General features: G+C 35.9%; 1 protein-coding gene and 2 long non-coding RNA genes across 5 annotated transcripts; 2 read left to right on the top strand and 1 right to left on the bottom strand.

Moving 5' to 3' along the window:
* The first annotated feature begins 5,630 nt into the window (after positions 1–5,630).
* LOC126713847 (receptor protein kinase-like protein ZAR1) lies at positions 5,631–8,621 on the top strand. The gene is made up of 2 exons (XM_050413737.1): positions 5,631–7,476; positions 7,804–8,621. Exons 1-2 carry the CDS (start codon positions 6,012–6,014, stop codon positions 8,460–8,462), a joined length of 2,124 nt encoding a protein of 707 aa, XP_050269694.1. The 5' UTR covers positions 5,631–6,011; the 3' UTR covers positions 8,463–8,621.
* A 1,309-nt stretch (positions 8,622–9,930) lies between these two features.
* LOC126713846 (uncharacterized) lies at positions 9,931–11,924 on the top strand. Of its 3 annotated transcripts, none has more exons than XR_007651462.1 (4): positions 9,931–10,294; positions 10,957–11,063; positions 11,159–11,219; positions 11,324–11,924. It is a non-coding gene; the product is annotated as an uncharacterized LOC126713846 (long non-coding RNA). The 3 variants fall into 3 exon arrangements; XR_007651461.1 differs by having other exon boundaries at positions 9,933–10,130; XR_007651460.1 differs by having other exon boundaries at positions 9,934–11,063.
* A 150-nt stretch (positions 11,925–12,074) lies between these two features.
* On the bottom strand, positions 12,075–13,276 carry LOC126706612 (uncharacterized). The gene is made up of 2 exons (XR_007648662.1): positions 13,124–13,276; positions 12,075–12,575 (listed from the first exon to the last, which is right to left on the bottom strand). It is a non-coding gene; the product is annotated as an uncharacterized LOC126706612 (long non-coding RNA).
* Between the last annotated feature and the right edge of the window lie 3,384 nt (positions 13,277–16,660).

Raw genomic sequence — 16,660 nt, 5'->3', positions numbered from 1 at the left:
AAGCCACGTGCAGAGCACATGACTAGAATGCGAAGAGTCATAACAGCTGGTTTTTGCGAGTAATTCACAAGTAAGGCCTTCCTACGAAACATTTTTTTTTGCTATTTTGTCATATGTGCTCCACAATTTCTTCACCCACACTATTTATACTCTCATTACCCACATATTATAAGGAGTGCCTTTCAGAGAAAAACCCCTAGATATTACCCTTGAGAGTTAGAGATTGTCATACCCACAATCATCTACACAATCCTTTGTGGTTTTCCTCTACTCCGACCTCTTCATATCCATATCCTTGAGAGGTTGATAGTCCAAACACTTACCACACCCAATCTGAGTGTAAAGTGATGTTTTGGTGCGGCAGAGAGATTTTTCACCGAGTTCTTCAGTTTCCTCTTCGATAACACGTCTCGGTGTTATTTTTTGTTTGCATTCTTCTTCACTACTCTTTTAGCTATCATTTTATTGTTGATATTTGTTGAATATGGCTTAGAGTAGTTTTATCATTTGTTCGCTTGCATTTACTCTTATTCCACACTTAGTTTAAATTAGAGTAAAAACAACCAAGCCGTAACTTTTATTGGGGGTCTAAACAAGCTCTTGTGTTTTCACACAAATTCTAGCTTTCAATTGGTATCAAAGCGGGTTCACTTGTTGTGATTTCATTACCTAAGTATGATCCTAGACCCCTTTTGAGATGGATCGATCTCAATCGCTTAATGCTCCTCCATACTTTGATGGAAGCAATTATGCATTTTGGAAAGTCTGTATGAGGGCATTCCTTTGTTCTATTGATGATAGTGTTTAGGATGTCGTTGAGATAGGATGGATTAGGCCAGAGGCCGCCAAATCCACTTGGAATAAGGCAGCTCTGGCGGCAACTAATGCTAATAACAGGGCCTTAAATACTATTTTTTGTGGTGTCTCACCTGACGAGTTTCATAGGATCTCCCATGTTACAATTGCCAATGAGGCGTGACAAATTTTGTAGACTACCTATGAAGGCACCAAAAAGGTGAAGGATACCAAGTTGCAAATGCTCACCACTCACTTCGAGGAGTTGAAGATGAGTTGTTCGACTCATTTTATGGAAAGCTAAATGAAGTGGTGATTGGCAAATTCAACTTTGGAGAAAAGACAAAGGACTCCAAGATTGTGAGGAAGATTTTACGATCATTGCCGGAGAGCTTCCGTGCAAAGGTTACTGCCATCAAAGAGAGCAAAGACCTTGATGAGATTAAAACTCAAGAACTCATCGGTTCTTTTCAAACCTATGAGCTATCTCTACCATCACAAAGGAAGAACAAATCTCTTGCTCTCAAAACAATCAATGAGAGATTGGAAGCTCAAGACTCCTAGGATGAGGATGAGGTTAAAATGAAGTGGTGTACCTTGCTAAGAACTTTCGTAAGTTCTTAAAATTCAAGAGGGATGGGAAGTCTTTTGAGAAGGGTAAATTCTCAAATTTCAAGAAGGACAAGGAAGACTTCAGGAAGAAGGATTCCAAAGATTCTTCTCCATCTCAAGCGGTCACATGCTTTAAGTGGAAAGGGCATGGGCATGTGAAGAAAGAATGCCCCACGTATTTGAAAGCAAAGGGTAAAGTATTTGCAACAACCCTTAGTGACTTGGACGGCTCCAATTCAGATTCAGAAGAAAGTTGGGACAGAGAAAGAAACTACTCAGCATTTATGACTATTGCACTCGTGGACTCGTCAAAAGATTTAAGCCTTCCAGTGGAAGAATTCAATGAGCACACCGAAGTAGAATCTATGGGGATTGGGGAAGAATCCGATGATGAAGATGAAGGAGCAAAGGGATTGCAAGAATCCTATAATTCTCTTCTTGAGAAGACTATAGAGTATGCTAGAGAATCACAGTAGAATTATTGAAGATGGCAAATGTGAGCTCTATAAACAGGCTAGAGAATCAGTGATCCATGTACTATGGAGTTGTGGGGTGGCGCAGGACATATGGGTTGGAAGTATAAGGCATTTGCAAAAGGGAAGGACTGATCAAGATGATTTCATGCAGCTAGTTGAAGACTTGACTCACAGGCTATCCGATGAGGAGTAGGAGCTTTTCTAAGTGCAATGCTGGATAGCTTGGAATCAAAGGAACTCGATTCTACATGGGATAAATTACAAGATCCAGCATGGCTGAATCAACGAGCACAAGATTACCTGGACAAGTACAAGGAAGCACAACTTTAGCTAGCTGTTCCAACGACCACAGCTTCTGTGCAGACATAGAGACCACTGTCGGGTTCTACATTCAAACTAAATTTTGATGCAGCGGTCTGTGCCAACACAAACTCTTGGAGCGGTCTGTGTCATTATCTGAAACAATATGGGAGAGGTTATGGCTGGTTTGTCGGCGAGAGGACCATATGTGGAGAGTAGTGAAGAGGCAAAAGTGCTAACGTGTCAAAAAGCACTTGAGCTTGCAATTGATGTTGGGTTTATGGAGCTCGTGGTTGAGGGCGATAATGCTATAGTTATGAAGTCACTCTTATCCCCACGGGTTAACAGGTCTAGGTTGGGACATATTTATGAGGATGTTCGAACTCTAGCAGCCGGATTTAGGAGCTTGTTTGTTGGTTGTATCAAACGTAGTGCTAATTCCATTGCTCGTTCCTTGGCCTGTTATGCTGGTCAACTAGATGATGAGATTGTATGGCTGGAAGAGTCACCACCACCAGCCCTTGACGCATTGTACTAGGATTCTATTTCACTTAATGAATGAATGAGGCTCGTTTCATTTTCAAAAAAAAAAAGGGCTAAGAGCCTTGTAGCTTATCTGGCACATTCTAGTGTTTTCAATGAAAACTTCCAAAGTTTAAATTTCTCCTCTGCCGTTGTAAGTTGTAACAATCAAATTTATATATTGCTAAAAGTTGAAGCGTAGTATTTAATGCTGCTGCTCTCACGTTACGCCACATCAGCTTCCACGTCATTCTTTTTTCTTTTTTTTTAAATTTAATATATCCTACAATTTTAAAATGGTTTTTACAATTTTCAGCCCTATAAATGTAGCCCACTACTTATTTATTTACTTCCATTACCACCCTATAATAAATCTGTATAATTAATCCAACCCACCTCTTATTTATTTAGTTCTACTATCAAGCCCAACTTAAAGACTTTTCAGTTCAGCTTATTTATTTATTATTTTTTGTTTTCTTTTTTTTTCTTTTTTTTTCTCCAATTTTCTTATAATTGTTTTTAACATTTATTTTTTTTAATATTTACACTTCTCTAACCTTTCTCTCTCCTTTACCATTTCATCTCCCCACTACTTCTTCAATCTTTCTCCCTCCCTTACCTTTTCATCTCCCCACTACCCTCTACATTAATATCATTCTTTCTCTTTCCCTTCATTTTCCTTTATTTTTATCTATTCTTATTCACACCCTCTTACTATAAATTTGTCACTATCTCTTCTATTCTTATTCACACCCTCTTACTATAAATTTGTCACTATCTCTTCTATTCTATGCATAGTTTTCCCTCACAAAAAAAAGGTTCCCTCTCTCTCTCCCTCTCTCTCTCTCTCTCTCTCTCTCTCTCTCTCTCTCTAAATTTTTGGGTGGATTTTTTTATTTTTCTTGCACCTCTACTTTAGGTTGATAATTTTTTATATTCTTTAAAACTCTATTTTGGGATAATGCGATTTAATTTTGTTTTTTAAATTGTGATTTAGTTTAGTTTAATTTTTTTTTTAATTATTCTCTTTGATTGTTAAATGTTATCCTATTGCATTCTAAAGAATTAAATATAGCATATAAAAATATAATATTATTCTATTACGTAGCATGATTTGGATAATTTGGTATTTATTCTGTTACATAGCATGATTTTTTATAATACTCAATTTAGATGTTAAACTATGAGACTTTACTCATTTTTGTTTATTTTCTAATCCTTTGTGGTGGACAAAGTACTCTTAATAGTTGTATTAAAAGTACTCTATAATGCCATTTATTTAAAGAAAAGCAAAGGTTAGCCAAATGAAAATAATCGGATTGGTGACAAATTTTAACTTTTGCAATTTTATTTTTATTTTTATTATTTTATAACAATGCATGTATAGAAATTTAATTCTTAGATTTTGCTAATAATTGTTTATTTGATAATATGTTTTGGGAGGCCGAAATTATAATTTCTACAAAGAAAATAACCTTAATAGATTATCAAAAACAAAATTTTATCCTAATATTGATTCAATTAATCATTGTTAAGTTTTATTAATTTTTTTTAGTTTATGTTTTTTTGGTGTTTTGGATTATTCCTATATTACATTTATAATTGTTCCTATAATAAATAAAAATATAATTACGAAATACATTACTCATTATTAGATTAGTTTAAATTGTAAAAAAAAAATTTAATAAAACCACCATAAAAATAATTATCACGTGCAACGCGTGGGTTCGCGGCTAGTTATTTATAATAATAAAAAAGTGATTCCATGGATCAAATTATTCCAAAAATCTAACATTGCAATGCAATCTACTACGGCGGCCCAAATGCCTGCTTAACATAATTTAGACATCCTATTCACTTCTTAAAAGTCCTATGGAATGGCAAGCAAGGAAAAGGCGTTTCTAATGATACTTGGAGCGGCATGAAGTGATTGTTCTGCTTCAGATAACTGATTGAATGAGATTGGTTATGGTCCTTATGGACATTTAAAATCAAACTATATTAAAAAAATCATGTGGAGACTAAGTAATTTTTGTTTTTATTTTTGGTAGAAGTGGTGGCTTACTATAAATGACTAACTTCAGAAACAGACTAATTAATCCCATCCATCGTGATTTTCTTAGCTTATGTTCTAATGCCATTATCAGTGCCACCACTAATGGGGACGAAAAAGTCTCTTCCAATATTCAGTCTTAAAGGAAGTCTATTCATTCATTGTCGTACCCAAGATGGTAGAAAGAAAAGGACTAAAGAAGGAAGGAATAGTCAAACCAATCCCACCAAACTGATTATGGCACATTCAGCTGCATTCTTACGCACCAAACATCGCCTCCAATCACGGTAAAAATAAACTGGACTGAATCAACTTTTAAGAAAAAGACGACCCCCCGCACCTCAATATGCCATTGCCAGCCACCACATGACATGACAACATAATGGGCCTCTTGAAGAGTCGCTAGTTTGGTCCTTCAGTCTGATCAATTAGTTTGACGAGGCATGAAGTCAGGAATGACAACATAAAATTATTTATTCATGCAAATGTGAGTCTCTAAAAACTAAAAAGTGACAATTAATTATTGACTATGAAATGTACTTGATTCTTGACATAATAGAACAGTTAGCATGTCGATTAACAGATCTGATTAGATATTCCACACTTTTTTTTTTTTTTTTTTTTTTTTGAGAATTAGATATTCCACACTTGAGTTTGCGTTAGTTAAAAAAATGTTTGATGACTAATGATTATGCTCATATCTTTTGGCACATTTAAATCTACTACTCCTTACCAAAACTAATGAATACTTGATAAATAACTAAAGTGAACTACTATTCCTTGGACCAAATAAACAAAAAGTAAACAATTATCCAACAAAAGCTATAAAGGAAATCAAAACATAATTCATAATTGTTACTGGGACTCAAAAGAGTCTGAAGATAGCTTTTTCCATGGGCCAAGGGAGTGCTCTAGTGTTTTGGACGGGGTAAGAGACTGACCCATTGCCATTTTTAAACACATATAGTGTATCCCTTATGTCGCTATAGCACTAGAATTAAGCCAAACCTTTATTCTCCCTTTACCCTCTAAAGAAATTTCATCCTGCTGAACTTATCTTTCTAGTCATTACCACAACTAACAAACGGCTATTTCCAGAATGTGGAAAGTTTTGGATAACCATTTTAGTCCACGCATTTAAATCATAGCCTCCTTCTTTAACTGCATGTATCAATTCCTAGCACATTAGAAGAGATCCTCAGGAAACCCATATTTCTTCTTTACATTCCCTTGAAAACTCGCCTTCCTGGGAGATGAATTTACAAGTAATCTTCCTGTATTTCCTCATATGCAACTATTTTGCTATTGTGCGTTCACTGAGTGATGACGGTAATGCTCTTTTGTCATTCAAAAACTCCATAGAAAACTACACAGATGACCCCCTGAATAACTGGAATTCTACAGACATAAGCCCATGTTCATGGCATGGAGTAAAATGCAGGGGAGACCGAGTTGTCTCTCTTTCTATTCCAAATAGAAAACTTGTGGGGTCTCTTCCCGCTGCTCTTGGAAACCTCAGAGAGCTTCGCCATGTTAATCTTCGCAACAACAAGTTCTTTGGAAGTTTGCCACCCGACTTGTTTCATGCAAAAGAGCTAAAAACTCTGGTTCTTTCAGGAAATTCATTATCTGGGCCTATTCCTCATGAGATAGGAAACCTCAAGAACCTGCAAATTTTAGATTTTTCTCAGAACTCATTCAATGGTTCAATACCTTCATCTTTAGTTCAATGCAACAGACTAAAGACACTTTCCCTTGGTCAAAACAGTTTAACTGGTCCTCTTATAGATGTTTTTGGAACCAGTTTGATTGCTCTTCAAAGAGTCGATCTTTCCTTCAACAGACTCAGCGGTTCTATTCCTAGCACCATGGGCAATTTGTCTAGTTTAAAAGGAACTCTTAATCTGTCTCACAACTTTCTCAATGGTACTATCCCAGCTAGCCTAGGAAGCCTTCCTGAGACAGTGTATATTGATCTCAGTTATAACAATCTTAGTGGAAATATTCCCCAAGTTGGTACTCTATTGAGTATAGGACCTACAGCTTTCGCTGGCAACTCTTTGCTCTGTGGACTTCCATTAAATATTTCTTGTTCTTCAAGCCATCCTGATTCACAATCATTATTTCATTTCCCATCTCAAAATTCAGATAGCAGCTCTGGTAAGAATGGTAAAGGCAGTAACTCATGTTTGAGTATTGTGATCACAATTGTAGCCAGTGTCATAGTGGGAATCTGCCTTATTGGGTTGCTGGTCTCAAACCGGTGCAGAAAGATTACTGCTTGTAAAGATGGTGAACAAGCTGGTGGCTGTAGCTTTGAGAAAGCATTGATGGTAAGAAAAGAGTTTTTCTGCTTTGCAAAAGGAAGTCCAGAGATCATATCAGAAAATATGGGGCATTACAACTTTGTGCAATTGGAACAGCAGCTTAATTTTGATCTAGACCAACTTCTGAAAGCATCTGCTTTTCTTCTGGGTAAGAGTGGAACTGGGATTGTGTATAAAGTTGTTCTTGCAGATGGGCGTGCCTTAGCAGTGAGAAGATTGGGAGAAGATGGAGGCTCTCAGAGGTTTAGGGAGTTCCAAGCTGAAGTTGAAGCAATTGGAAAAGTTAGACATCCCAATATCGCGGCTCTTCGAGCTTATTGCTGGTCCGTCGACGAGAAGCTCCTCATCTATGATTATATACCTAATGGTGACCTTGCCACTGCAATTCATGGTAAAGTTGTCTCCCTACCTCGCTAAACATCTATGTCATAAGGACTAGACATGTTCTCTATCTTTTGAATGATAAAGAATATTGCTCTTTGAGGCATGCATGCAGGTATGCTCCAACAGCTACCTAGACTCGAGCTAACTAGCACTTATGAATAAACAAGAAACAAATCAGATCCTATAGACACCACTTATCTATAAATCTCCTATTGTAGCTTTTAGCTCATCCTCTGCATATTAAGTTTTCTTCCTTCATTTTGAAAATCCTGTTAGCATTTCCATATGTATAATTTTGTTTCCAATTTTAGGTTCTAATCTTTGGTTTGAACAGGGAAAGCTGGAACAGTTCCCTTCCGACCACTTTCATGGCCTGTTCGTTTAAGAATCATGAAAGGAATAGCAAAAGGTTTGGCTTATCTTCATGAATTCAGTCCCAAACGGTATGTTCATGGAAATCTAAAGCCTAGCAACATACTGCTTGGGCAGAATATGGAACCCTATATCTCTGATTTTGGACTTTGCCGCCTCCTGAATACAGACAGAGGATCCCAAACGTATGAATTGGATCAAATGACTAGTGGAACACCACAAAGCAATTCTCCTTTTGAATTTCTGCCAACAAGTCCAACAGTAACAGTGGGATCTAGTTATCAATCTCCTGAAGTCTCTAAAGTCACAAAGCCATCCCAGAAGTGGGATATTTACTCTTATGGAGTGATCTTACTAGAGATGATTTCTGGAAAATTTCCAATGATAAAGATGGGTTCTATGGAAATTGATCTAGCTCAGTGGGTTCAGCTCAGCTTTGAGGAAAGGAAGCCACTCTACCATGTCTTAGATCCCTTCATGGCTCATGATTTAGATGAGGAGAAGGAGATAGTTGATGTAGTTAAAATTGCTCTGGCCTGTGCTCAGAAGAGCCCTGAAAGGAGACCTTCTATGAGGTATGTCTGTGATAATCTGGAAAGACTGGCGCCATCCATTAATTGAAAGCTAATACTGGACAGCTCGATTGTACATTGTCCATATGAATGCATGCACCCATCCCTCCCAACCAACACACAAATTTCAAGCTCATGAAATCCTATAGCATATGTAGACAGCAAAAGTTATGTTTCTCCATTAATGAATTTTCAATATCTCTGTATTTGTGAAAGTGCATTCTGCCATTGCCTTCTGTATTGGACTTCTGAAGTCCCCCTTTTTCTTAAATTAAAGAAAAAAAAAACTCTCATTTGTGTTGTTTGTTCTCATTGCCGTTGTCATCAGTTTCACTGCCATAAAGACTGTTAGCAACATCTATCATGCTATCCCAATCTAGTCCTTCAAAAGAAAAGCATTCAATAATTACAGGTAACAATAATTCAGCAGACTGTCTAGAGTCAATGGCAGCTTCAACTGTTTTGAGATTGGGTTCAGCTGTTTCTAACATATTGTTAAGAACATATAGAAACAAATACCACTGAAAAACAGACTTAATGATAATTTCCTAGACCTATTCACATGTTTCACTAGCTGATTATCTAATGGGTCTTTGCTCCATGTAGACTTGTATAGAACATCATTATCTTAATTATTCTGCAAATTTCAGCACGAATTTTTAAGGCATTGCAAGGAATTGCAAAAACCTCTAGTGAAGCTGCTCTGGAAATGCATTCACAATCAATGATACACAAATTCATAAGGAAACTGAAGAGTCAAGATATCTCTACATTGTAACAGCCCCATATTAATCATGTCCTTGTAGTGAGGCACTCAGTATAGGCATCAGTGTATACTGAGAATAATTTCTTGGGACACCCGGCAAATAATAGCACCTAAGAAAATTGCTCAATGGTAGATCAATGAGAAGCTATACGAGAGTGAGTGAGGGACCAAAAAAAAAAATTATGGAAAAGAATTAAAAGACAGTGATCATTAATATAGCAATCTACAGAGTAGAACAATATGACAGTGATCACAATTACAGAAGCACAAGACAAATGATTATTGATGGCAGTGCCATTTGAGCTATACATATAAAGAGCTACTATATGCACAAAAATAATTAAAGTTCAAATCAGGATTAAGAAGGAACAAACAATTACTTCACAGATGTGCAAGGTTAATTGCAGTAGTTATCTTCTAGCAAAGTTCAAATCAGGATTAAGAGGGCTGGGAGACACACTTACATAAAAAAAAAAAAGGGTAAATTGCAAATTACACCCCTGAAGTTTGGGGTCGACTGGATTTTACACCCCAAAGTTTCAGAAACTTGATTTTACACCCTGAAGTTTGGTTCCGTTAGCAATTCACCCCCCACAGTTAGTTTCTGCTGTTAAGTGACACATCATCATGCTAATGTATTTTATTTTTGCCAAATCAGCCACAAAACTACGTCGTTTTAGTGATGACCAAATGAAGAGCTGGCATACATCAAAACTACGTCGTTTTATTAATAAACTTAAAACAAAAATTTCTAGCCTAAACGACAGGCTAAATTCTAAAATCTAAAAACAAAGACCACGAAGAACTAACACCTCCCTAGCCCAAACCCCACGAACCCAATCCTCCCTAAACCAAACCCCTCGACTCCGACTGAACTCAGATAGACCATCGGCTCACATCGTGAACCCAGGAAGCGGCAGTGAGCCAGTGATGGCGGCGGCCACACCGATAGTGAGCTGCTCTTCTCTTTCTCTTTTCGAATTTGGCTTGTGTAATCTTAATTCCTACTTCCCAACATTAAATCGTGGCATCACACCGATACAACAATAAATTAAAACCATTGGAAAAACGAAATTGAAAAATATTTACTTCATTTCGTGGCCACTGCCAGTGAGGTGTGTAAATATTCAGTCATATTTGTGTTGATTTTTTCAATGACATTTTGGGTTGTGGTTTTGAAGTTTTTCATGTTGGCTGTTAAGATTGAATTCCTATTATTTGGGAAGATGCTATTTGTTTATATGGGGGGTAAATTATCTGAAATTTAGGACTTTCTGTGATAGTTTATAGTTATGCACAGTAGGTGTTTGTCAAAATGTTTGTGCCAGTCTGTAGTGATAACTGTACAGTCAAAGCAATATTATTTGCTTTGGTTTTATTGCAAAATTAACTTGAAGAAAGAAAGAAAATTGAGTTTAATTTTATCTTCACTGCTAAATTATATATTCGAAACATCATAAATCCAAAAAAAAAAAAAAAAAAAAATTGAACTAGAATAATTATTATTTGTGCAGAATATTGGTACCCTTTTTATAGCTCCAGTTTACAACAAGTCTTGTAAACTACAGGAATAAAGTTAAGGGATCGACTATTATGCACTTGGTAAACTAATAGTCTTAGAGTCTCAGGATCACATTATTTATTCATTGCATTCTAACTACATACCAACACTTTTCTTATTGAAATTTCTGTTGGCATTGCATGGAAAATGTAGACGACCCCTACTTTAAGTCTTGCTTCATTTTTTTATTGCCAAAGTATTTTTGTTTCATCACAGTTAGACAATGTATCTTCCACCCAAAGGAAGACATTTGGTTTAGCCCTTTCAATCATTCTCACATTGAGACTGCCTCAAGTCCTTGATAAGCTTGATCAGATTTTGAGGTATGGATTCATCTTTGTATTTTACACATTATTTGCAAATGAATATTGGGTAACCTTTGATTAAGTCTTGCAATTGTGCCTTTTAATTTATACAGTGTCTGTATGCACAACTGTAATATTGAGTGAAAACAATGACTTATCTGAGGAAGAGTCCAGGTTGGTTCTCTAATACTTAATTGAACTTGTTATTCAAATTCTCAGTTGTCATTTTAGAATCAACTTCTATTCTTTGTTCTTATTTCTCTCTTTTGTGATGCCAGTGGCGTAAATATGCATCCAGCAGAACCTTCAAACATGTGCTGCCCTTCATGGAGAATCTTTTAATTCTGCCATTAGTAAAATGCATCCAGCAGAATTAGAACAATTGAAGAACGAATTGAAGATGCCGTAGCTGCTGCAACACTTGGTATAATCTCTTATCAGTTGATGTTGAATGCATGAGCTCTTGAAGTCGTTCTGTGTTCCCCAGTGATGGCTGAAATTAGATGTGAACCAATGAGAGATTCAGGATCAGGTGTACATGTGCCTCTTATCTCTTGCAAATTGACAATCTTGAAATGGGAAGGAGTGAAGTTGTAGAAGTAGCAGCTTCTCCGAGGAAACCCAAATTGTAAAAGTTAGTTTGTTGTTGTGGTAGTCATTTTAGTTTGTTTAGTGAAAGCATCTCCAATGAAAGAACTTATTGTATTTAGAATAGGTGAATTCTAGTTTAGTCATTGTGAAAGATTGTAGTGACAATTGTTTTGAAAGAGTAGTCAGTTTCTTATCTTGTTTAATGTAATGACAATTGTAATGACCACTCTTTTTATTATGTTGTAATGGAAATTGAAATGCATTTTTTGCAGTGAAAATTGACACTTAGTTTTGTCTCTTTTTGGAATATTGTTTATTATAATTGAAATAGGCATTTATAAATGCAAATTGCAATTACATTAGACCTGCAGAGTGCAATTAGGTATGTATGCAATTCTTTAAATCTTTACCAACCGAATATGTCTTAATCAAATACCATACACATAAACATCACATAAGATAAATAAAACAGTGACTAATAATGTTTGTCAAACCAAAGGTCCTACCTAAGACCAACACAAAATAGGTTACTTTTGTCCATTAACACCATCAAATAAGCTTATGGACAGCTATACAAAACAGTAACCACAAAAGATTCTAACAATCAAATGTCCTAACATATAAAAGGTCCTACAAACTAGCATTGCTGCTGACCCTCATCCTTTTCCAGTTCTATTTTCAACTTTTCCTCCAGCAACAGTTCCATTTCCTTTTCCATATCTACCAACTTCACTGCTTCCAGCAACACTTGTTTGGGTTAAGACTTGTAATAATTGATATATTGGATCATATGGTAAGCATGACCAAATACTAGCAACATGCAAATAATAAGCACAAGGCAATTACTATAGTTCATTGGCTTCCAGCAACACTTGATGGGTGATGATCCTCTTCCACTCTTAAGCCCATAAACTCATGATCACCTCCTGTTCTCCTAACCTACAACAAGTTCAAATAATAATTATTCTAGTTCAATATATATATATATATATATATATATATTGGGTTTATGATGGTTCCAAGATTTCATTCTGCAATGAAGATAAAATTAAACTCAATAAAACCAAAACAAATAATATTGCTTTGACTGTATAGTTATCACTACAGGCTGGCACAAACATTTTCACAAACACCTACCGTGCATAACTATAAACTATCACAGAAAGTTCTATATTTTAGATAATTTACCACCCATATAAACAAATAACATCTTCCCAAATAATAGGAATTCAATCTTAACAACCAACATGAAAAACTTCAAAACCACAGCCCAAAATGTCATTGAAAAAATCAACACAAATATGACTATATATTTACACACCTCACTAGCAGTGACCACGAAATGAAGCAAATGTTTTTCAATTTCATTTTTCCAATGGTTTAAATTTACTATTGTATTGGTGTGATGCCACGATTTAATGTTGGGAAGTAGGAATTAAGACTACACAAGCCAAATCCGAAAAGAGAGAAAGAGAGGAGCAGCTCACTATTGGTGTGGCCGCCACCGTCACTGCTGCCGCCTGGGTTCTTCGCCGCTGCCCCCTGGGTTCACGAGGAGAGTTGATGGTCTATCTGGGTTCAGTCTGAGCCAAGGGTTTGGGCTAGGGAGGTGTGAGTTCTTCGTGTTCTTTGTTTTTAGATTTTAGAATTTAGCTTGAAACTGTGTCGTCTAGGCCAGAGGTTTTTGTTTTAAGTTAATGCCTAAAACGAGGGATTTTTCAGAAAATAACTACAAAACCGAAACTATTTCATTAGTTAGGAAACGTTTGAAACTAATTTGGAATATAACAACTCGAGTTCAGTATCCACGATTTCCTGGGTTTATTAGTTTATTATTGCAAGAAATCGAGTTAAAAGAACTCGACTTCTAAGCCTGGAAAACGAGTCCAAAGGACTCGGTTTTAAAGCATGGAAACCGAGTCCCTTGCACTCGGTTTCAAAGCCTGGAAACCGAGTCCATTGGACTCGATTTCTACTCTTTGAAACCAAGTTCAACGAACTCGTTTTTCAGGCTTAGGAACCGAGTCCTTTGGACTCGATTTCCTTTTATAAACTGCCAGCATGTTCATCCAACAGTCAAAATATGGGCAAACGATGTTGAGCGAAATGTTCAGCGATTGAAAGTTGAATCTTTTCTGAACTGCTTTTCTTGTAAGCAAAATGGTGTTGTGAGACGATGATCGTTGTCAAAATACAACAAGAAAAAAGAAAAAAGAAAGAGTTTACTTGTGACGGCGAGAGGCAACGACGGCGACGGTGACGGGAGCGAGAAGCAGCGACGGCGACGGGAGGGAGAAGCAGCGACGGCGACGGTGACGGGAGCGAGAAGCAGCGACGGCGAAGGGAGGGAGAAGCAGCGACGGCGACGGGAGCAGTCGGCGACGGAGCGACAGGAGCGACTGAGATTGAAGTTTTTGGATTTTTTTAGAAAATAAGTTTGAAAGTTTTTTGTGTTTGGTTTTTTTATGCTGTGTAAAGTTTGAACTTTGTGTGTTTTGTGTGTGCCTGCTTTTGAGTGGATGGCTGTGTGTTACGCATAAATCGAGTTTACTAAACTCGTTTTGTAAGAGTAAAAAACGAGTTCAATGGACTCGTTTTCCAGTGTTGCAAAGCGAGTTCATTGAACTCGTTTTTTACTCTTACAAAACGACTACATTGAACTCGATTTCTGGCATATTGGGCCCACCTCAGGTACTGGCAAAAAAGCAAAATCGAGTAAAAATTACTCGATTTCATAACACAAAAATCGTCCACTTTAGACTCGAATTGCTAGAATCCAAAATAGTTTAAAACGTTTCCTAACTAATGATATTGTTTGGGTTTTGTTGTTATTTTCTAAAAAAATCCCTAAAACGACGTAGTTTTGATGTATGCCAGCTCTTCATTTGGTCATCACTAAAACGACGTAGTTTTATGGCTGATTTGGCAAATATAAAATACATCAGCATGATGATGTGTCACTTAATAGCAAAAACTAACCGTGGGGGGTGAATTGCTAACGGAACCAAACTTCAGAATGTAAAATTAAGTTTCTGAAACTTTGGGGTGTAAAATCTAGTCAACCCCAAACTTCAGGGGTGTAATTTGCAATTTACTCAAAAAAATATAAAAAAAAATCGCTACTATATGTCCAGAAATAAGCTAGACAAAATAGCTTCTAAGAATTTAGAAACTTGTTGTCCAATGAGTCTAAAAATAAATAAATAGTAAGCCTCTTTTTAAAGAGCAAAATTTACAAAGACATACATCAAACTAAGCATAGGCTGCAACAATATAACCTTGTCCTAGTAGAGCAAAACCAGAAACACTTACAAAACTAGTCATAGGCTGTCACTATCCAAGCCACCATTGGTTAGACATATCAAAGACTTTTTCAATCAATACTTCATTTAAGTTGGTTCCTTTTATCACCTAAAAAAAATTTGGTTCCTTTTAAGTTAAGTAAGAAGAAAGCCGAGTAGATTACTGCTGTAAACAACTTAAATTTAAGTTTTTTAAATACCCAAAAAACCAACAAACAAAAATAAACCCCAAGAGTAAGTCAAATGGAGGGGAGGGGGAGGTGTTAAAATTGATTGCTTGATCTTGAAAGAAATGACATGGACCAATGATTTACTACACAACCGCTATCTTTTTTTTTTTTTTTTGAGGAAACACAGCCACTATCCTTAGGGTGTTGTAATACACAAACATTTTTTTTATTTACATGTCACAAGATACAAGCAAGGTTAATCTACAATTCTAGTGCTTTTTGGTCTTTAACTTTTAGATGTATGTTGATTGAACCATATACGTTATTTTTAGATGTATGTTGATTGAACCATATACGTTATTTGATCATAACTATCATGGTTATGTACTTTTATAAAGTACAAGAGAATTATGTAAAACATTATGTTTAAACTTTTTATAACTAGATTATTATAATATTGACCATTGATAATTTTTTTCAATTTACTATATAAAAATTTTAAGAATTAAAATGACTTAGGTAAAATTTGAACTTACAAACATTATACATTACACTTACCTAATAGGAAAAATATACAAATTTTGAGTTATTAAATTTTTATATCATATGTTATCAATATTTCTATTAGAAGTTATGAGATATTATATTTAAAAACTGTGCACTTTACTTCAATTTGGTTTCTAAATAAATCTGGTGCGGGCTTGCACTCTGTGCTTTATGACTAGGGGGGGATGACAAAAAATTCCCTTAAAACATTAAATGCATCAATCGTTTTACAATCAGCTATGTTTGCCGGCGAAGTTGGACAACAGGAGGAAAAAAAAAGACAACCGAGGACACATTTTATCGTAACATTTTTTACCAACACTAATTCAAAGGATCCCATAATTTCATCATAACGTTGGACCAAAAAAAAAAAAAAAAAACAGCTAAGTTTTCTTTTTCTTTATCCTGTACATTTCTTCTTTTCCACAATATCATAGATAGGAACCTCCCTTGGATGGGACCACAAGCACAGCATAGTGATATAGTTCATTTCAAAAGGCCTTAAAACAACTAAAGTTATTTGATATTTGACACATCAAAGCTCCAATTTTGGGGACCGTAATGATTTGTTACAAACCCACTAGGGACAAACACAATAACTAGCAATGCCCAAATTACGGAAGCAAAATTACAAGCATTACTAGTTTGACAGGAAAAAGATCGAGGGACTTAACTAATAGAGTTTAATCAAATTACTAACTTTGAATATTCGACATTCAAGGCTATGACAAGAATTTATCACAACTATAGTGAAAGAATATAAGTAAAAGATAATAGGTCACAATTAGAACATGAACTCCTCATTGGCAATGGCAGTGACTGAGATGAGTGAGTGCAACTGCCAACTGCATAGGCCCATCATGAAGACCCATTGGTGGTATCTTCACAGCTTTTGTATGCAATGATACTAGAAAAATAACCGTCCATCAATAATAGGCCACTTTCTCTATATTTTTCTATCTTGAGATGGCCAAGCATTAGAAGATGATAATCCTTATTTAATTCA

The sequence above is a fragment of the Quercus robur genome, chromosome 2 (assembly GCF_932294415.1).
Source record: "Quercus robur chromosome 2, dhQueRobu3.1, whole genome shotgun sequence".
In the NCBI taxonomy this organism is placed as follows: Eukaryota; Viridiplantae; Streptophyta; class Magnoliopsida; order Fagales; family Fagaceae; genus Quercus; species Quercus robur.
This window is presented reverse-complemented; position numbering and strand designations above follow the sequence as displayed.

What these genes read in the sequence shown, in the direction of transcription:
- LOC126713847 (XM_050413737.1), top strand. Translation starts at nt 6,012, where the DNA reads ATGAATTTACAAGTAATCTTCCTGTATTTCCTCATATGCAACTATTTT. An exon ending in CCTTGCCACTGCAATTCATG is followed by an intron (nt 7,477 to 7,803) that starts GTAAAGTTGTCT and finishes TGGTTTGAACAG; the next exon opens with GGAAAGCTGGAACAGTTCCC.